At 43.8% G+C, this 22,450-nt stretch overlaps 1 protein-coding gene across 1 annotated transcript in view; it reads left to right on the top strand.

Annotated features, from left to right (window-relative positions):
• Positions 1-1,346: 1,346 nt before the first annotated feature.
• LOC140427416 (uncharacterized) overlaps positions 1,347-22,450 on the top strand; it is a 363,190-nt gene continuing 342,086 nt past the window's right edge. Inside the window, exons 1-4 of the mRNA XM_072512950.1 lie at positions 1,347-3,945; positions 4,839-4,957; positions 8,767-8,828; positions 15,339-15,437. Of these exons, the coding sequence (XP_072369051.1) occupies positions 1,510-3,945; positions 4,839-4,957; positions 8,767-8,828; positions 15,339-15,437 (2,716 nt within the window). The 5' untranslated portion in view covers positions 1,347-1,509. The remainder of the gene's footprint in view (positions 3,946-4,838; positions 4,958-8,766; positions 8,829-15,338; positions 15,438-22,450) is intronic.

Consider the following 22,450-nt stretch of genomic DNA (forward strand, 5'->3'; position numbering starts at 1 on the left):
ATTGATTAACATATTAAACATTTCAACATACTTCACCTCATTTAGTTTAACTAACATATTTAATGATTCATGTATTCAAATGTAACGTTATATTTGAACTTGTCTATAACTCTGTAAAGTTCGATTAGGGCAGCACGGTAGCATTGTGGATAGCACAATTGCTTCACAGCTCGAGGGTCCCAGGTTCGATTCCGGCTTGGGTCACTGTCTGTGCGGAGTCTGCACATCCTCCCCGTGTGTGCGTGGGTTTCCTCCTGGTGCTCCGGTTTCCTCCCACAATCCAAAGATGTGCAGGTTAGGTGGATTGGCCACGATAAATTGCCCTTAGTGTCCAAAATTGCCCTTAGTGTTGGGTGAGGTTACTGGGTTATTGGGATAGGGTGGAGGTGTTGACCTTGGGCAGGGTGCTCTTTCCAAGAGCCGGTGTAGACTTGATGGGCCGAATGGCCTCCTTCTGCACTGTAAATTCTATGATAATCTATGATAATTAATTCCACCATACTGATATGCTATCGGAACTGTACACTATTTCTTAATACTGAATAGCTAGAATGGTAAATGTTTAATCATTAGTAGCGAAATGATAGACGGAAAATCTGAATAAGGCGTCGTGTCTCACACTGCACAGGTATTTATGAACTGCATTTTTCCAACGTTTTATCCTTCAAGGTAACCCAATTGTTGTGCGAAACCCCGTGACGTATGACAGGTTCGATTTTCTATTGCTTCTTCTAACCCTCAGTAAGGCAGCTTTGCACACTGTGTATTAACTGACACATATATGTATCGAATCACACGCGAGAAAACATTCTTCATATTGGCGACATATACCTTTGAAACAAACTCGAATATAATAACGTTATTTTCGAACAAAAGTGTACTTGAAATCGACTAATAATGATAATCTTTATTAGTGTCACAAGTCGGCTTACATTAACACTGCAATGAAGTGCATGAACATACTCAGCGTTTGAGTAGGTATTCATTTAAATTACGAGTATGTTATTTATTCGTCTGAAGTTTCTATAACGAGGTAAGTTGTAAGTTATGCTAAATAATAAATTGAATTCTTCCTGTCATTTATCTATTTCGTGTCGCATCCATAAATGAAACTTGGTAGGAATACCGATGCAATAATTCCGTATGTGAAATGCATTCTGGATCTGTATGAAAAATACCCAGGCAGTCATAACTTCAATATTTTCAATGTAGTTCAGCTTTGATATTTTCTCAGTGCAGTTATAGGCCGAGACTCTTTGTGTCGCTGTCTACCAATAAGGAGATCAAATACGGCTGGTGATCCACCATCCATACAACATCCCCCAACACCCGTTGAAGGAAGCAGAAGGAATGGTGGTGTTTGTACGAACAAAGCGAGTCGCCTCCTCACAAGGCCTCTCCGTGTTTCAGCTTATGTACTAGATTGAATGATTTACTTGGGATACGATGCAGATTATCATCAGACAGAAGAATTTTTAAGGTTTGGAACAATCATACTTGCGAAGAAAAATGACACAATCGGGCAATCGCTCGGTGCTTATATCATCCATCTTTCTGCTTTGGGCCTGGAGCCTGGTTTCCGGACAGATCCGTTACTCCATTCCCGAAGAACTAGAGTACGGTGCTTTCGTCGGAAATATCGGACAAGATTTAGGTTTGACTGTGGGCGAACGATCACACCGTAGATTCAGAATGGTATCTGCCTCGTCCATGCAATATTTGGATGTAAATCTCATGAATGGAATTTTATTTGTGAATAAAAGAATAGATAGGGAACAACTCTGTGGACAAACTGTTACCTGTTTACTGTCTTTGGAAGCAGTAGTTGAAAACCCTGTGGAGCAGTACCGCGTGGAAATTGAGATACTGGATATTAATGATAATTCTCCCAGTTTTCTGAACAGTGAAATTCATTTGGAAATTGCAGAATCAACGGTGCCTGGAGCGCGCTATCTCTTAGAGCACGCACATGACCTTGACGGAGGAAACAATTCAATCCGAACATACCAGCTCACTCCAAATGAACATTTTAGTTTAGATGTGCAGAGTCGCGGAAAATGGAAATTGCCCGAATTAGTCTTGGAGAACATTCTCGACAGAGAAAAACAAACAAGATATCGTTTACTTCTGACAGCATTTGACAGTGGATCTCCAGAAAAGACAGGTACAGCGCATGTAACGATTAATATCTTGGACACTAATGATAATGCGCCGGTTTTCCAGAAGTCGCTGCACAGTGTCAGTCTAATGGAAAACGTGCCACCGGGCACTTTGGTGATTAAACTTAATGCTACTGATATGGACGAGGGGCCTAATGGTGAGGTGACTTACTCGTTTAGTAGTTACAATGAAAAAAGCACACCTAAAATATTTAGGATTAATTCAACGTCGGGGGATATCCAGGTAAAGGGTACATTGGATTTTGAGGAAGCCAGTATTTATGAGATTGATGTGGAAGCGAAGGATAGTGGTTCACCATCATTATCTGCGCACTGCAGCGTGCGAGTGGAGATCAAAGATGTCAATGACAATCCTCCAGATTTGATACTAAATTCAATTTTGCGTACAATTAGTGAAGATGCTCCGATTGGAACTCTGATAGCATTGATCAGTGTAACAGACCGAGATTTCAATAACAATGGATATACGGATTGTTCAATTTCTCCAAACGTCCCCTTTGATCTCAAATCTTATTTGAAAAATTCGTATAGACTCATCACGAATGATGTGCTTGACCGGGAAAATGCTCCTCAACATAACATCTGGGTCATGTGTAAGGACCGTGGATTTCCTCCGTTGACCGCCAACAAAACTATCGCTGTGCAAATTTCAGATATAAATGACAATGAGCCACGCTTTACACAGGCTTCATATAAATTCTATGTGACAGAAAACAACGCCCCTGGTAGTTCCATTGGATCAGTGACAGCTTTCGATCCTGACATGGACCAAAATTCACAAGTTTCTTATGAAATGGTGCAGAACCAGCTTCAGGCGCTGCCCGTGTCTTCTTACGTCTATATTAACCCAACAAATGGCACTATCTATTCAAAACGTCCATTTGATTACGAACAGCTTAAAAGTTTTCAGATTCATGTTCAAGCTCAAGACACTGGGTTGCCATTGCGATCAAGCATTGTAGCTGTGAATGTGATTGTCCTAGACCAAAACGATAATCCTCCTGTTATAGTACCTCCTGGATCACAAAAATATACCAATTCAAGTGTGCCTCGATCTGCAGACCCAGGATATTTGGTAACAAAGATCATTGCTTCGGATGCTGACTCTGGTCAGAATGGGCGACTTTTCTATCGAGTTATACAATCCAGTGACCCAGGCCTTTTTTCCGTCTCACATAATTCAGGAGAAGTGAGAAGTGTTCGACGATTTAAAGACAGCGACGCCAACATGCAAAGGCTAATTGTGCAAGTGAAAGACAATGGATATCCAGCCCTCTCTGCCACGGCCACTGTTACCCTGTTGATAGTTGAACAAAGTATAGACATTCAACCGGATTTTACTGAACCCCACAAGGATACCCAGGATTCGCAGAGATTTACCTTTTATATAATAATTTCCTTAGGAGTAACGTCGTTTGTTCTGCTGGTCATAATAATTGGGCTTATTGTGGCTATATGCCCAAAGGGCAGAGGTCCTCCTTATGGTCGGGTTTGTTCTCTCAATAATTGTTGCTGTACCAGAGACTATCAGCACTCAAATGTAAATGATCAAATTGTACCGGATTCCAATTTATTTCCAAATATTCTCGAAGTTCGTGGAAATGGATCCCTTTCAGAAACTTACCGATATAAAATTCGTTCAGCGCCAGAATCCGCTGAAATGTTTTTCAGTCCGCAAAGGCCTGGAACTCCTGGAAGGAACGCAATGCCCGTTTCACAGCAGAGTGGGAAGCTGAATAACAACTGGCCCGATGCATTTCATGAGGTGAGCAGTTCATCCAGAATTTAACGCTGTCATGGGAAAGCATAAAAGCAGGAATTGGTACTTAGGTGAGATAGATAGGTACATTGTTTCCAAATACAGATACACCTTCATCAGCTTACAATATTATCTGCATTTATTCCAACGTCCAGAATTTGAGGCTTTTTGTCAAACATTACCGAAGAAATAACACAATTATTCCTGTCATAATTCAAATCTATTTGTTTACAAAATGAATGTTTTATTTCATGAATACTATATGCATATATGTTAACCTTGCTCCTGCCGAAACAAATTAGAGCAGTCGTTATGATCTGAAATTATGTAACTCAATGTTACGTGCAGGAGGTTGGAAATTGCATGATAAATAGATGCGATGCTGTTCCTCGATCTTTAGTTGAACCTCATGAGAAAAATGTAGCAGGCCAACTTCAAAGAAGTCAAAGCGACACCAAGAATATAATGGTAGGAGACCAAAGGTTCAGAGTCATACTTGTGGACAGAATGGAGATGCTTTGCAAAGTGATTGAGCAATATTTTCTAAACAGAACAGGAGTGAGAAACATTTTAAACAGTGATCAATAAAGTCAAATAACATTTTAGCCAACTAAAACCTAAGACAAGTTAGCCAGCATTGACACAAAATGAACGAATAAAGCATAAGGGAAAATTGGAAATAAAGAAAGAGGGGAATACTGAGTGCATAGGAAACAATGGCCATGCGACAAAAGGGAATATAAAAACATTTAGAAATAAGTCAGAAAAATTAAGAGATCAAAGAGAAACTACAAAGTTATGTGGTAAAGAATCATAAGGAGAAATTGTAAAGTATTTCTGGAACAAAGAGACATGCTATTGAAGCCTTTCATCTTGAATCAATTATGGTTGCTCGCAAGATAGTGTCATCAAGGGAGCAGTTTGTTGACAGTGGCCATAACTCCTTAATATTTCTGGTAGTTATGGAAAGTGAACTAGAAATGACGTTTCTGAACTGGGGAAGGCCTACTTTAATAGGGTAAGTCAGGATCTGGCCGAAGTGGACTGAGAGCAGCTACTTGTAGGAAGATCCACATCAGAGCAGTGAGACTCATTTAAAAAGGAAATAGATTACAATGCCCAAACGTTTCCGTAAAGGTAAAGGGTGGGACCAACAGTTCCAGAGAATACTGGATGTCATTGGATGTACAGCATTGGATAAGGAAAGATATGAGAGGAGTATGGCAGATTCAGGGAGCTCAAAACAATGGATGCCCTGGAGAAGTATAGAAAGTGCAGGGGTGGGGGAGAGCGAACAGTGGGGCGTTAAAAAGCACTGGCAGGCAAGATAAACGAAAATTCCAAGGTATTTTATAAGTCTGTTAAGGGAAAGAGGGTATCCAGGGAAAAGGTAGGGCCCATTAAAGACCAAGGTGGCAACCGCTCTGTGGAGATGAAATACGTAGGTGATGTACTAAATACGTATTTTGAATCAGTAGAGAAGGATAATGTAGTTATAAAAAGCAAAGAGTGGGGCTGCAATCTAATTGGACAGAATAGTATTGAGAGGGAAGTGGTGTTCACGGTTCTATCCGTTTTAAAAGTGGATAAATCCTCCGGCCGTGAAGAGATGTACCCTAGGTTGCTGTGTGAGGCCCAGGAGGAAATTGCAGGGGCTCTGACTCTAATTTTCAAATTTCGGCTGACCACGGGTGAGGTGCCAGTTGAGTAGAGTATAGCTCATGTGCTACTAGTAGTCAAAAAGGGAAGCCGGGGCAAAGCAAAACAGGAAATTACAGGCCAAGGAGTCTCATATCAGTCGTAGCGAAATGATTGGAAATAAATTCTGGGAGACAAAAATAATCTCCACTTGGATTTGGCGTTGGTTTTGGGTTTATTGTCACGTGTACGGAGGTGCAGTGAAATGCTGTTCTGCGTATAGTCCAGACAGAACATTCCATACATGAAAAACAAAAACATAAGAGTGACAAGGATTCACCAAGGATAGTTAACATGGCTTTGTCAGAGGGTGATCTTGCCTGACAAATTTGGTTAAATATTTGGAGGAGTTGAGCAGGTGTGTAGATGAGGGAAGTGTAGTTGATGTAATCTACATGGTCTTCAGTAAGGCATTTGACACGGTCCTGCAAGGGAGACCTGGATGGGCTCTGTATAATGTCAGGGATATTGCAGGCAAAACGGATAAGTTATGGGCGAGGATTGACTTGTGGAATTGTGATATAGTAGCCATAACAGCGACGTGGTTGAGGGAGGGGCAAGACTTTGCTCACCATTCCAGGACATAGAATTTTCAAGTGAGACAGGGAACAGGGTAAAAGAGGAGGATGCATTACATTATTAATTAAGCAGTCAATTGCTGCGGTAAGGAGAGATGATATCTTGGAGAAGGCATGGAATGAAGCTGAGTGGGTAAAGTTTAAGAATAAGAAGGGGGAAGCCACATTGCTAAGTGTTTATTATAGACCGCAGATAGTCCACGGAAATTGATGAGCAAATGTGTGCAAACTTCGCAGATGTGTGTAAAAATAATAACAACAGGGTCATTATATTAGGTGATTTCAACTTTACCAACATTAATTGGGATAGTGATAGTGATGGAGTGGATTTCTTAAAATGTACACAGGAGAACTTTCTACGTCAATATGTACAGGGTCCAGCAAGGGACAGCGCAGTGCTGGACTTAATTCTGGGCCATGGAGGTGGTTGTGAGGGAGCAGTTTAGTGATAGAGACCACGACATGGTACAATTTTAGCTTGTAATGGACAAATAAATAGACAAGTTCAAAAAATGTTTCGGGTTGGGAGAGAGTGATTTTCAGTAAAATAAGACAGGATCTGGCCAAGGTAGACTGCAAAAAGCTACTCTTAGGGAAATCTTCAGATGAGCAGTGGAGACGTTCAAAAAGGAAATGGAGGGGGTACGGGTCCAACATGTTCCCTCTAGGATGACAGGAAGGAGTAACAAGCCCAGAGAACCATAGATGACCAGAGATATTCAGGGTAAGGTGAGATGGAGAAGAGTGGCATTTAGCAGGTACAAAGTGAAACAATTCAGCAGAGGCATTAGTGGAGTACAGAAAGTGCTCAGTGGAGCTTAAGAAAGCAATTAGGATAGAAAGAGGGATAAGAGAAAGCTCTGGCTGGTAAAAATGAGGAAAATTCCAAGGTATTCTAACAAGTATTTCAATGGGAAGAGGATAACAAGGGAAAGAGTAGGACCCATTCAGAAACAAGGGGGAAATCTGTTAATGGAGTAAGGGGAAATTGGTAGGGTGTTCAACGGATACTTCATATCCGTCTGCACCCAAGGAAATGAGGGTTTAGGCATGGAATTCAGGGAGAGAGACTGCGAGGTTATTGAGCAAATGGAACTCTGGCATGACAAGGTATTGGGAGGTGTTGGTTGTCTGAAAAATTGACTAATCTCCAGGTTCAGATGAATCATGCCCCAGGTTGCTGTTGGAGGCGAGGAGCAGATTTCAGGGGCTCTGATACAAAATTTTAAATACTCTCTGGCCACGGGGGACGAGCTAGAGGACAGGAGAAAAACTAATGTTGTTCCACCATTCAAGGAGGGCTGTAACGATAAGGCAGGGAACTACAGATCAGTGAATCACACGCTAGTGGTAGGGGAAATATTGGAGAAATTTTGAGGGAGAGAATGTACCTCTATTTGGAGAGGCAAGGATTGATCCGGGATTGTCAGCATGGCTTTGCCAGAGATAGGTCACGCCTAACAAATGTTAATGAATGCTTTTTGAGGAAAGGATCATGTGTGTGGATGAAGGTAGTACAATTGATGTCGTTTATATGGATGTCACCAAAATCGTTAACAAGATCCCACATGGGAGACTTGCAAAAAAGACAAATGAACATGGGCCACAGAATATAACGTGGATTCAGAATTGGCGCGGCTGTATGAGACCGAAGGTGATGACAGAACGCTGCGTTCGCGACATAGTGTCATTGACACTCCACAGGGATCTGTGCTGGGTCCACTATTATTCATTATTTATATAAAGGACATAGATGATTGTGTGGGAGGTAAATCAGTAAGTTTGTGGATTGCACAAAGATTGGTCGGGTAGTTACCAGTGAGGTTCAATGCCTTGAGTTACAGGAAGGTATTCGTTGATTGCTCCAGGAGGAGAGCAGTGACAGATATAATTTAACCTAGAAAAGTGTGAGGTTATACTCTTTGGAAGGAGTAATTTGAGAAGGAAGTATTAAATGGAGCAGCACGGTCGCACAGTGGTTAGCACAATTGATTCACAGCTCCAGGGTCCCAGGTTCGATTCCCAGCTTGGGTCACTGTCTGTGCAGAGTCTGCATGAGTCTGCATGTTCTCCCCGTGTGTACGTGGGTTTCCTCTGGGTGCTCCGGTTTCCTCCCACAGTCCAAAGATGTGCAGGTTAGGTGGTTTGGCCAGGCTAAATTACCCTTAGTGTTCAAAATTGCCCTTCGTGTTGGGTGGGGTTACTGGATAGGGTGGATGTGGGCGAATTAAGTGGGGTGCTCTTTCCGAGAGCCGGTGCAGACTCGATGGGCCGAATGGCCTCCTTCTGCACTGAAAATTCTATGATTCTATTCTATGATTCTAACTGAACGGCATGACACTAGGAAGTTCCGAGGAACAAAAGGACCACGGCGTATTTGTCTCTGAAGGCAGGAGGGTAGGTAAATATGGTCTTGAAAAGGATATGTGGGAACTTGCCTTTATCAATCGAGGCATTGATTATAAAAGCAGGGAAGCATGTTGAATTTGAATAGAACTTTCGTGAGGCCACTGCTGGAGTCATGTTTGTAATTCTGATGGGCACATTGTAGGAAGGATCTGATTGACTGTAGTGGAGAGGAGATACAGCAGGATGTTGCCTGGGATGGAAAATGTAGGTTTTCAAGAGAGGTTCTATAGGCTTCGATTGTTTTCGTTGGAACTGAGAAGACTGAGAGGCGACCTAATCAAGGCGTACAGGATTATGAGGGACATAAGAACATAAGAACATAAGAACTAGAAGCAGGAGTAGGCCATCTGGCCCCTCGAGCCTGCTCCACCATTCAATGAGATCATGGCTGATCTTTTGTGGAATCAGCTCCACTTTCCGGCCCGAACACCATAACCCTTAATCCCTTTATTCTTCAAAAAATTATCTATATTTATCATAAAAACATTTAATGAAGGAGCCTCAACTGCTTCACTGGGCAAGGAATTCCATAGATTCACAATCCTTTGGGTGAAGAAGTTCCTCCTAAACTCAGTCCTAAATCTACTTCCCCTTATTTTGAGGCTAGGCCCCCCCTGGTTCTGCTATCACCCGCCAGTGGAAACAACCTGCCCGCATCTATCCTATCTATTCCCTTCATAATTTTATACGTTTCTATAAGATCCCCCCTCATCCTTCTAAATTCCAACGAGTACAGTCCCAGTCTACTCAACCTCTCCTCGTAATCCAACCCCTTCAGCTCTGGGATTAACCTAGTGAATCTCCTCTGCACACCCTCCAGTGCCAGTACGTCCTTTCCCAAGTAAGGAGACCAAAACTGAACACAATACTCCAGGTGTGGCCTCACTAACATCTTATACAATTGCAGCATAACCTCCCTAGTCTTAAACTCCATCCCTCTAGCAATGAAGGACACAATTCCATTTGCCTTTTTAATCACCTGTTGCATCTGTAAACCAACTTTTTGCGACTCATGCACTAGCACACCCAGGTCTCTCTGCACAGCAGCATGTTTTGATATTTTATCATTTAAATAATAATCCCTTTTGCTGTTATTCCTACCAAAATGGATAACCTCACATTTGTCAACATTGTATTCCATCTGCCAGATCCTAGCCCATTCACTTAGCCTATCCAAATCCCTCTGCAGACTTCCAGTATCCTCTGCACTTTTTGTTTCACCACTTATCTTAGTGTCGTCTGCAAACTTGGACACATTGCCCTTGGTCCCCAACTCCAAATCATCTATGTAAATTGTGAACAGTTGTGGGCCCAACACTGATCCCTGAGGGACACCACTAGCTACTGATTGCCAACCAGAGAAACACCCATTATTCCCCACTCTTGCTTTCTATTAATTAACCAATCCTTCTATCCATGCTACTACTTCCCGCTTAATGCCATGCATCTTTATCTTATGCAGCAACCTTTTGTGTGGCACCTTGTCAAAGGCTTTCTGGAAATCCAGATATACCACATCCATTGGCTCCCCGTTATCTACCGCACTGCTAATGTCGTCAAAAAATACCACTAAATTAGTTAGGCATGACCTGCCCTTTATGAACTCATGCTGCGTCTGCCCAATGGGACAATTTCCATCCAGATGCCTCGCTATTTCTACCTTGATGATAGATTCCAGCATCTTCCCTACTACCGAAGTTAAGCTCACTGGCCTATAATTACCCGCTTTCTGCCTACCTCCTTTTTTAAACAGTGGTGTCACGTTTGCTAATTTCCAATCCGCCGGGACCACCCCAGAGTCTAGTGAATTTGGGTAAATTATCACTAGTGCATTTTCAATTTCCCTAGCCATCTCTTTTAGCACTCTGGGATGCATTCCATCAGGGCCAGGAGACTTGTCTACCTTTAGCCCCATTAGCTTGCCCATCACTACCTCCTTGGTGATAACAATACTCTCAAGGTCCTCACCTGTCATAGCCTCATTTCCATCCGTCTCTGGCATGTTATTTGTGTCTTCCACTGTGAAGACCGACCCAAAAAACCTGTTCAGTTCCTCAGCCATTTCCTCATCTCCCATTATTAAATCTCCCTTCTCATCCTCTAAAGGACCAATATTTACCTTAGCCACTCTTTTTTTGTTTTATATATTTGTAGAAACTTCTACTATCTGTTTTTATATTCTGAGCAAGTTTACTCTCATAATCTATTTTACTCGTCTTTATAGCTTTTTTAGTAGCTTTCTGTTGCCCCCTAAAGATTTCCCAGCCCTCTAGTCTCCCACTAATCTTTGCTACTTTGTATGCTTTTTCCTTCAATTTGATACTCTCCCTTATTTCCTTAGATATCCACGGTCGATTTTCCCTCTTTCTACCGTCCTTCCTTTTTGTTGGTATAAACCTTTGCTGAGCACTGTGAAAAATCGCTTGGAAGGTTCTCCACTGTTCCTCAACTATTTGACCATAAAGTCTTTGCTCCCAGTCTACCTTAGCTGGTTCTTCTCTCATCCCATTGTAATCTCCTTTGCTGAAGCACAAACCACTAGTGTTTGATTTTACCTTCTCACCCTCCATCTGTATTTTAAATTCCACCATATTGTGATCACTCCTTCCGATAGGATCCCTAACTATGAGATCCTGAATCAATCCTGTCTCATTACACAGGACCAGTTCTAGGACCGCTTGTTCCCTCGTAGGTTCCAATACATTGGACATGGGCAGCGAGAAAGGGAACAGCTGTTCCTCGTTGAAGGGTCAGTCAGGAGGGAACACAATTTCAAGGTGAACAGCAGGGATTTGCGGAAATGGATTTTACATAGAGGGTGGTGATGTTTAGAATGTGTTGCCTGCGGGGGATGAGTGGACAGAATACACTGCCTGTGGGGGAGGGGGAGGGGTGGTGATAGACCCCTGTTGCCTCACATCCTTTGCAACGTACATGGATGAGCACTTGGCATGTCATAACATTTGAAGAACATCAGTTAAATGCTGGTCAATGGGATTAGGTATGTGGCTCTGGTGTTTTTGACGTGACGGTGAAGGCACGATAGGGCGAAGGGCCTCTTCTGTGCGATGGGATTTTGTGATTTTGTGAACGTAAGTGCTCATGGGAACCAGAATAATTTGGCAAATTGGCTCCAAAACTGGTTTAGTGGCAGGAGGCAGAGGGCAAAGATCATAGGTTGTTTTTGTGACAGGAAACATGTGTACAATGGTGTACCGCAGGGATCAATGCTGGGTACCTTGCTGTTTGTGGTGTACATTAATGATCTACATTTGAACCTGGGGGTATCATCAGTAAATGCGCAGATGACACATAAATTGGTGGTGTCGTACCTAGCAAGGGGAATATCCTGAAACTACAGGATGATATAGACGGGCTGGTGAGATTGGATGGAATTTTATCCTGAAAAGTATGAGGTGATGCATTTTGGGAGGACTAACAAGACAACGGAGTATACAATGAATGGCAGGATGCAAGGAAGTACAAAGAACCGGAGGGACCTTGCGGTGCATATCAAACGATCCCTGATGGCAGCGGGACAAGTAGACCAGTTGGCTAAGAATGCATCTTGGGTACTTGCTTTTATTAGCCAAACCAAAGAATGTCAGAGCAGGGAGATTATTATGGGGCGCTCGGCCACAGCTACAGCACTATTTGCAGTTCCAGTAGCCACACTCTAGGAAGGATGTGATTGCACGAGAAAGAGTGCAGAGGAGATTAAGACTGGAGTCTTAATGTTGGTAAAGTTGAAATCACCTAATATAATGACTCTGTTGTTATTATTTTTACACACTTGAACATAGAACATTACAACGCAGTACAGCCCCTTCGGCCCTCGATGTTGCGCCGACCTGTGAAACCACTCTAAAGCCCATCTGCACTATTCCCTTATCGTCCATATGTTTATCCAATGACCATTTGAATGCCCTTAGTGTTGGCGAGTCCACTACTGTCGCAGGCAGGGCATTCCACGCCCTTACTACTCTCTGAGTAAAGAACCTACCTCTGACATCTGTCTTATATCTATCTCCCCTCAATTTAAAGCTATGTCCCCTCGTGCTCGACATCACCATCCGAGGAAAAAGGCTCTCACTGTCCACCCTATCCAATCCTCTGATCATCTTGTATGCCTCAATTAAGTCACCTCTTAACCTTCTTCTCTCTAACGAAAACAGCCTCTAGTCCCTCAGCCTTTCCTCATAAGATCTTCCCTTCATACCAGGCAACATTCTGGTAAATCTCCTCTGCACCCTTTCCAATGCTTCCACATCCTTCCTATAATGCGGCGACCAGAATTGCACGCAAAACTCCAAATGCGGCCGCACCAGAGTTTTGCACAGCTGCAACATGACCTCATGGCTCCGAAACTCAATCCCTCTACCAATAAAAACTAACACACCGTACGCCTTCTTAACAACCCTCTCAACCTGGGTGGCAACTTTCAGGGATATATGTACATGGACACCGAGATCTCTCTGCTCATCCACACTGCCAAGAATCTTACCATTAGCCCAGTACTCTGTCTTCCTGTTATTCCTTCCAAAATGAATCACCTCACACTTTTCTGCATTAAACTCCATTTGCCACCTCTCAGCCCAGCGCTGCAGCTTATCTATGTCCCTCTGTAACTTGTAACATCCTTTCGCACTGTCCACAACTCCACCGACTTTAGTGTCATCTGCAAATTTACTCACTCATCATGCTACACCCTTCTCCAGGACATTTATAAAAATGACAAACAGCAGTGGCCCCAAAACAGATCCTTCTGGTCCACGACTAGTAACTGGTCTCCAGTCTGAACATTTCCCATCAACCACCACTCTTTGTCTTCTTCTAGCTAGCCAATTTCTGATCCAAACTGCTAAATCACCTTGAATCTGTATTTTCTGCAGTAGCCTACCGTGGGGAACCTTATCAAATGCTTTACTGAAATCCATATACACTACATCAACTGCTTTACTCTCATCTACCTGTTTGGTCACCTTCTCAAAGAATTCAATAAGGTTCATGAGGCACGACCTACCCTTCACAAAACCGTGTTGACTATCTCTAATCAAATTATTCCTTTCCAGATGATTATACATCCTATCTCTTATAAACCTTTCCAAGATTTTGACCACAACAGAAGTAAGGCTCACTGGTCTATAGTTACCGGGGTTGTCTCTACTTTCCTTCTTGAACAAGGGGACAACATTTGCTATCCTCCAGTCTTCTGGCACTATTCCTGCAGACAGAGATGACTTAAAGATCAAAGCCAAAGGCTCCGCAATCTCCTCCCTAGCTTCCCATAGAATCCTAGGATAAATCCCCTCCACGAAGTTTGCACACATTTGTTCATCAATTTCCGTGGATTATCTGCGGTCTATAATAAACACCTAGCAACGTAGCTTCGCCTTTCTTATTCCTAAACACTACCCACACAGCCACATTCCATGAATTGGATTATCAGTATGAATGGCGGAGCAGGCTTGAAGGGCCAAATGGCTTCCTCCTGCTCCTATTTGTTTTGCATGTTTGTATAAGTAATGTAGTTTGCGAGCCTGAATTATTATCTTAATTTGGCTTTTAGTGCAATTCGTAGCACAATCTGGATTGTTCAGCAAGCGTTGCCCAATCGCAGAATAACTCCCAATGTTGGACTCTATATTTTGACTTTTGCAAGAATGGGCTCATTCGATAGTCAGTATTTTTTCGGTTGTGACCAACCAAAGCATTTTGATATAATCCGCCAGTCATTGAGTTCTACAGCCCACATCACTGGCATCACGCAGGTACTGAAATTTATATAATAATATAATAATAATAATCGCTTATTGTCATAAGTAGGCTTCAATGAAGTTACTGAGAAAAGCCCCTAGTCGCCACATTCCGGCGCCTGTTCGGGGAGGACGGTATGGGAATTGAACCCGCGCTGCTGACATTGTTCCGCATTACAAGCCAACTGTTATACCAGGAAGCAAAGAATTGGAATAAATGTGGTGTTTTCCGATAGCAGGCAGTAACCAGTGGCGTATCTCAGGGATATGTGCCAGGATCCCAACTGCTCACTTCATATATTAATGATTTGGAACGAAATGTATTATCTCCAAATTTGAACATGATACAAAGTTGGGTGGGAGGGTGAGCTATGAGGAGGATGCAGAGATGCTTCCGTGGGATTTGGACAGGTTGAGTGAGTGGGCACATGCATGGCAGATAACTGTGGGGTTATCCGCTTTGCTGTCAAAAATAGGAAGGCAAATTATTATTTGAATGGGCTTAAATTGTAGAGAAGTTGATGCCCAGTGAGCCCTTGGTGTCCTTCTGTATCATTCGCTGAAAGTAAGTGTGCAAGTATAGCAGGCAACTAAGAAGGCAAATGGTATGTTGGCCTTCATAGCGAGAAGACTTGACTACAGGAATAGAGATGTTTGACTGCAATTGGATAGGGCATTGGTGAGTCACACCTGGAGTATTGTGTGCAGTACACCGCCGCCCTATCCACATAACCCCACCTAACCTGCACATCTGTTTGGATACTAATGGACAATGTTAACATGGCCAATCCACCTAACCTGCACAGCTTTGGACTGTGCGAGGAACACCCAAAGGAAATCCACGTAGGAAAACCCAGAATCAGAATTGAACCAAGGTCCCTGACACTTAAGGAAGCAGTACTAATTACTGTGCCACCGTATTGCTTTATTTGGTTTAACAGCATGTTTCTTTGTTCAGCAATATTCAAGTGTTGTGCTGCCAAACGACTGAGCAGTAAATATTCTACAGAGAAAAATAGCCAAATGAAAGAAAATAGAAAGCAGAATGGGTACAGGAGTACTAAGGCACAGTCATGGCAACCACATAATTAATTACAGTAAAATAGTATGTGGCACTTGCTTAGCAATAACCTACTGGCTGATGCTCAGTGTGCGTTCCAACGTGACCTCTTTACAGCATTGATTCAAACATGGTGAAGTAGCTGAACACCAGAGGTGAGAGGAGAGTAACTGTCTTTGTCATCAAGGCCACATCAAACCGAGTGTGCATCAAGGAGCCCTAGAATCATTGGTGCCAATTGGAATCAGTGGTAAAAAGCTCCTCTGCTTAGTCAGACCGAGCGCAAAGTAAGATGGTTATTTCTTTTTTAGGTAAGTCGCCTCAGTTCAAGAACATCATTGCAGAAGGTCCTCACAGTGTCCTGGGCCCAACGAACTCCAGCTGCTTCTTCGATGACCTTCCTTCCATAAGGTCAGAAGTGAGGATTTTTGCTGATGACTGCACAATGTTCAGCATCATTCGTGACTCCTTGTATACTGAAGCAGTCCATATCCAAATGCAGCTATACTTGAACAATTCCAAGCTAGGGCTGACAAGTGTGAAGTCACATTAGTAACGCACACGTGCCAGACAATGAAAAACTCCAACAAGAGAGAATTTAACCATTGCCTCTGGGCAAGCAGTGGCTTTACCATCGATGAATCCCCATTATCAACATGCTGGCGTTTACAATTAACCACAAACTTACCTGGACGAGACACATGAACACGATGATGGCAAGAGCAGTTCAGAGGGTGGGAACGTTGCCGCAAATAACCTGATGAGTCCCCAAAGCCAGTCCTCAACCAACAAGCCACAAGAGACGAGTCTTATGAACTCTTCTCCTGCCTGGTTGAATGTAACTCGCACAACACTCAAGAGGTTTGACACAATTCAGGATCAAGCAACCCGCTTGATTGGAATCCCGTCCACAAGCATCCAATCCTTCCACCATCAAAGGACAGCAGCAGCCGTAAGTATAATCGGCGAGGTGCCAGGAAGAGATCAGCAAGGGTCCTGCGACTGCACTTTCGAAACCCAAGATCACTATCATCCAGAAGGACAAGAGCAGAAAGCACATGGGAACACCACCAGGAAGTTTTCTTGAAAGCCACTCATCATCCTGACTTGAAAATATATCACCTCCCTTCACTGCCTCTCTGTCAAACTCCAGGAATTCCTTCCGTAAAAGCACTGAGTGTATCTTCAGCACGTGGGCTTCAGCGGTTCAACAAGGCCACCAGCAACTTCAATTCTGGATGGGAAATTAGTGTTGACCAAGACAACGAAGACCACACCCTGTGATTTTTTTGTAAAAGTTTCCTCATCCCAAGGATCATTTTGCTGAACATGTTCTGTACCACCTGAAGTGCAAATATATGCTTTCTTAAATATGGATATAAAAACCGCACAAAGTATTCCAAATGTGGTCTCACCAAAACGTTATACATTCGGAGCAAGACTTGTTTATTCTTGTACTCTAATCCCCTCTCAATAAAGGCCAATATGCCATTGGCCTTCCATAACCTACTGTCTTCCTTGCACGAGCACACCCAGGTCTCTCTGAAAAGCCTAATTTACAAGTTTCTCATCTTTAAAAATATATTCTTCTTTTCTTTTCCAATAACCAAAGTGAATAACCTCAGACTTCCCTACATTATACTGCTATTATACTACTACTTCCCCCATCTTCCATCATGTTTCTTACTTACTTAACCTATCACTTTTCAGTCTCTGGTGTCCTCTCCACAGATACTTTTCGACTTAGCTTGTATCATCAGTAAACGTAGATTCAATACATACTGCCTCTCCATCTCAATTCTCCACATAGATTATGATTACCTGGAACTCCAGTAATGTTCCTTGTGGCACTCTGCTATTCACTATCTGAAAACTCGAAAAATTCAGCTTTTTCTCAACCCTTTGCTTTCTATTCATTAACCAATCCTCTGTACATGCTAATATAGCCAATTCCAATTCCATGAGTCCTCATCTTACACAATTATTTTCTAAGTTGAAGTCGTATTTTCTTCTCCAAGAACAACGTGCACTAGATCTGCTGATTCCCGTTTATCTCCCCTACTTGTAACATCATCGAAAAGCAATACTCGAATACATTTGGCAAACAGGAGTTCCCTTCAGCAAAACCACATTGCCTTGCTCTAAGCACACTCTGTGTCTCTAGTGCATTGTTCAGACTTTCTTAATAATAGATTCCTGGATCTTCCCAAAATATAATATTAGATTAATTAGATTTCACTCTCCCTCCTTTCATGAGAGCTGGTGTAACATTTCCCAACTTTCAATCTGGTGGGTCCATTGTCAAATCTAAGGGATTTTGGATAATTATAGCGAGTGTATCCATTAGCTCTGCAACTATCTGGTCCAGAGGACTTGTCCGATTTTGACGTTTTTACAATACTTTTTTTCTCTGCCCATATTGATTTCCTTAAATACCTTACCATTTTAGCACCTCGGCTACTTTATATATTTGGTATGAACCTTATGTCTTCCGCTGTGAATAGTGATGCAAAGTATTTGTCCAAAGTCTCTGTCATTCCTTAACCCCCATGATAATTTCTCTTTGGCTGTTTTCTTTCCTTTTATATGCTTCTTAGAATCTCCTACAATCAGTTTTTATATTTAGGACTAGTTTCATAATTTTTAGCCTGGTTCCCGCAGATTTTCAGATAACATATGCTATAAAGGAATGGAGGGACACAGAAAACGGGGACTCTGGGACAGTTGGCTATACGCCAGGAGGGGACATGAGAAGTCTTTGGCAGGTAGGATCAAGGATAACCCTAAAGCTGTCTATAGATATGTCAGGAATAAAAGAATGACTCGGGTAAGAGTAGGGCCAGTCAAGGACAGTAGCGGGAAGTTGTGCGTGGAGTCCGAGGAGATAGCAGAGGTGCTAAATGAATATATTTCGTCAGTATTCACACAGGAAAAAGACAATGTTGTCGAGGAGAATACTGAGATTCAGGCTACTAGACTAGAAGGGCTTGAGGTTCATAAGGAGGAGGTGTTAGCAATTCTGGAAAGTGTGAAAATAGATAAGTCCCCTGGGCCGGATGGGATTTATCCTAGGATTCTCTGGGAAGCTAGGGAGGAGATTGCTGAGCCTTTGGCTTTGATCTTTAAGTCATCTTTATCTACAGGAATAGTGCCAGAAGACTGGAGGATAGCAAATGTTGTCCCGTTGTTCAAGAAGGGAAGTAGAGACAACCCTGGTAACTATAGACCAGTGAGCCTTACTTCTGTTGTGGGCAAAATCTTGGAAAGGTTTAGAAGAGATAGGATGTATAATCATCTGGAAAGGAATAATTTGGTTAGAGATAGTCAACAAGGTTTTGTGAAGGGTAGGTCGTGCCTCACAAACCTCATTGAGTGTTTTGAGAAGGTGACCAAACAGGTGGATGAGGGTAAAGCAGTTGATGTAGTGTATATGGATTTCAGTAAAGCATTTGATAAGGTTCCCCACGGTAGGCTACTGCAGAAAATACGGAGGCATGCGATTCAGGGTGATTTAGCAATTTGGATCAGAAATTGGCTAGCTGGAAGAAGACAAAGGGTGGTGGTTGATGGGAAATGTTCAGACTGGAGTCCAGTTACTAGTGGTGTACCACAAGGATCTGTTTTGGGGCCACTGCTGTTTGTCATTTTTATAAATGACCTGCAGGAGGGCGCAGAAGGATGGGTGAGTAAATTTGCAGACGACACTAAAATCGGTGGAGTTGTGGACAGTGCGGAAGGATGTTACAAGTTACAGAGGGACATAGATAAGCTGCAGCGCTGGGCTGAGAGGTGGCAAATGGAGTTTAATGCAGAAAAGTGTGAGGTGATTCATTTTGGAAGGAATAACAGGAAGACAGAGTACTGGGCTAATGGTAAGATTCTTGGCAGTGTGGATGAGCAGAGAGATCTCGGTGTCCATGTACATAGATCCCTGAAAGTTGCCACCCAGGTTGAGAGGGTTGTTAAGAAGGCGAATAAATTGAGGGCAGATTGATATAGGACAGATGTCAGAGGTAGGTTCTTTACTCAGAGAGTAGTAAGGGCATGGAATGCCCTGCCTGCAACAGTAGTGGACTCGCCAACACTAAGGGCAATCAAATGGTCATTGGATAGACATATGGATGATCAGGGAATAGTGTAGATGGGCTTTAGAGTGGTGTCACAGGTCGGCGCAACATCGAGGGCCGAAGGGCCTGTACTGCGCTGTAATTTTCCCTGTTCTATGTCAGTATTGGGAACGTGCTAGATTCTATGAACATGGTTACAGGCCAATTAGGAAATCACAATATGATTAGGCAGTTCAGTACAGATTTATTAAAGGGGAATCTCGTTTGACAAATATTTTGGAACATTTTGAGGTATATAGTTAAAGGGAGCAAGTGTTTGAAGCATTTTGGATCATAGACTATCATACAATTTACAGCCCAGGAGGAGGCCATTCAGCCCGTTGCGTCTGCACTGGCCTTGGAAAGATCACCCTTCCCAACCCCATTCCTCGACCCTGTCCCCGTAACCCAGTAACCCCACCTAGAATTTTTAGACACTAAGGGCAATTTAGCATGGTCAATCTACCTAACCTGCACATCTTTGGACTGCGGGAGGAAACTGCAGCACCCAGAGGAAACGGGGAGAACGATCTTCAAATAGCAGTCAATAAAGTTTGACTCCAGGGATTGTTGCACAAAATTAGTTTTCATTGGCTAGAAACATGGAAATTATGAGCAGCAGGAAGCCATACGGCCCTCCGAGCCTGCTCCACAGTTCTCGTTAATCATGGCTGGTCATCCAATTGAATGGTCTGATCCCGCCTTCACCCCCATCTCTTTTGATCCCGTTTGCCCCAAGTGCTATATCTAACTGCTTTTTGAAGACAAAGATTAAAAGAACAAAGAACAATACAGCACAGTAACAGGCCCTTTGGCTCTGCAAGCCTGCGCCAACCATTGTGCCTGTCTAAACTAAAACCATGTGCACTTCTGGGGCAAAATTCTTCCCCAATTGCGCGATGTCCGCTGACTGGCGCCAAAAATGGCGCCAATCAGACGGGCATCGCGCCGGCCCAAAGGTGCGGAGTGCTCCGCATCTTTGGGGGCCGAGCCCCAACATTGAGGGGCTAGGCCGGCGCCGGAGGGATTTCCGCCCCGCCAGCTGGCGGAAATGGCGTTTGTTGCCCCGCCAGCTGCCGGGAATGGCATTTGGTGCCCCGCCAGCTGGCGCGGAAATGCGGCGCATGCGCGGGGGCATCAGCGGCTGCCGACAGTTTCGCGCGCATGCGCAGCGGGGAGAGTCTCTTCCGCCTCCGCCATGGTGGAGGCCGTGGCGGAGGCGGAAGGGAAAGAGTGCCCCCATGGCACAGGTCCGCCTGCGGATTGGTGGGCCCCGATCGCGGGCCAGGCCACCGGGGGAGCACCCCCCGGGGTCAGATCGCCCCGCGCCCCCCCCCCCCAGGACCCCGGAGCCCGCCCACGCCGCCTGGTCCCGCCGGTAAATACCAGCTTTGATTTACGCCGGCGGGACAGGCAATTTCTGGGCGTGACTTCGGCCCATCCGGGCTGGAGAATTGAATGGGGGGTCCCGCCAACCGGCGCGGCCCGATTCCCGCCCCCGCCCAATCTCCGGTACCGGCGACTTCGGCGGGGGCAGGGGCGGGATTCACGGCGGCCAACGGCCATTCTCCGACCCGGCGGGGGGGGTCGGAGAATGACGCCCATGGAGTCCGTATACTTCCATTCCCACCCTATTCATATATTTGTCTAGATGCCCCTTCAATGCCGCTATCGTGTCTGCTCCCCCACCTCCCCAGGCAGCGTGTTCAATATTCTTACCACCCACTGTGTAAAAAACCTGCCTCGCACATCAGTTCTAAACTTTTCCCCTCGCACTTTAAACCTATGACCCTAGAGAATTTATCCACGATAGTTTCCTCGAGCAGCATGTAATGGAACCTACGAGGGAACAAGCGATCCTAGATCTGGTCCTGTGTAATGGGACAGGATTTATTAATGATCTCATAGTTAGGGATTCTCTCGGAAGGAACGATCACAATATGGTGGAATTTAAAATACAGATGGAGGGTGAGAAGTTTAAATCAAACATTAGTGTTTCGTGCTTAAACAAATGAGATTACAATGGGATGAGAGAAAAGCTGACCAAGGTAGACTGGGAGCAAATACTTTATGGTTAAGCAGTTGAGGAACAGTGGAGAAACCTTCAAGCGATTTTTCACAGTGCTCAGCAAATGTTTATACCAACAAAAAGGAAGGACGATAGAAAGAAGGAAAATCAGCTGTGGATATCTAAGTAAATAAGGGAGAGTATCAAATTGAAGGAAAAAGCACACAAAGTGGCAAAGATTAGAGGATTGGGAAGCCTTCAGGGGCAACGGAAAGCTATTAAAAAAGCTATAAAGAAGTGGGCAGCACGGTGGCGCAGTGGGTAGCACTGCAGCCTCATGGCGCCGAGGTCCCAGGTTCGATCCCGGCTCTGGGTCAGTGTCCATGTGGAGTTTGCACATTCTCCCCATGTTTGCGTGGGTTCCGCCCCCACAACCCAAAAGATGTGCAGGGTAGGTGGATTGGCCATGCTAATTTGCCCCTTAATTGAAAAAATGAATTGGGTGTTCTAAATTGAGAATTTTTAAAAATGCTATAAAGAAGAGTAAGATAGATCATGAGAGTAAACATGCTCAGAATATAAAAACTGATATTAAAAGTTTCTACAAATATATAAAACGAAAATGAGAGGCTAAGGTTCTTTAGAGGATGAAAAGGGAGATTTAGTAATGGGAGATGAGGAACTGAACAGGTTTTTTGGGTCGGTCTTCACAGTGGAAGACACAAATAACATGCCAGTGCCTGATGGAAATGAGGCCATGGCAGGCGAGGACGCTGAGACGATTGTTATCACTAAGGAGGTAATGATGGGCCAGCTAATGGGGCTCTTGGTAGACAAGTCTCCTGGCCCTGATGGAATGCATCCCAGGGGACTAAAAGAGATGGGGAGGGAAATTA

The sequence above is a fragment of the Scyliorhinus torazame genome, chromosome 7 (genome assembly GCF_047496885.1).
Source record: "Scyliorhinus torazame isolate Kashiwa2021f chromosome 7, sScyTor2.1, whole genome shotgun sequence".
Taxonomy (NCBI): domain Eukaryota; kingdom Metazoa; phylum Chordata; class Chondrichthyes; order Carcharhiniformes; family Scyliorhinidae; genus Scyliorhinus; species Scyliorhinus torazame.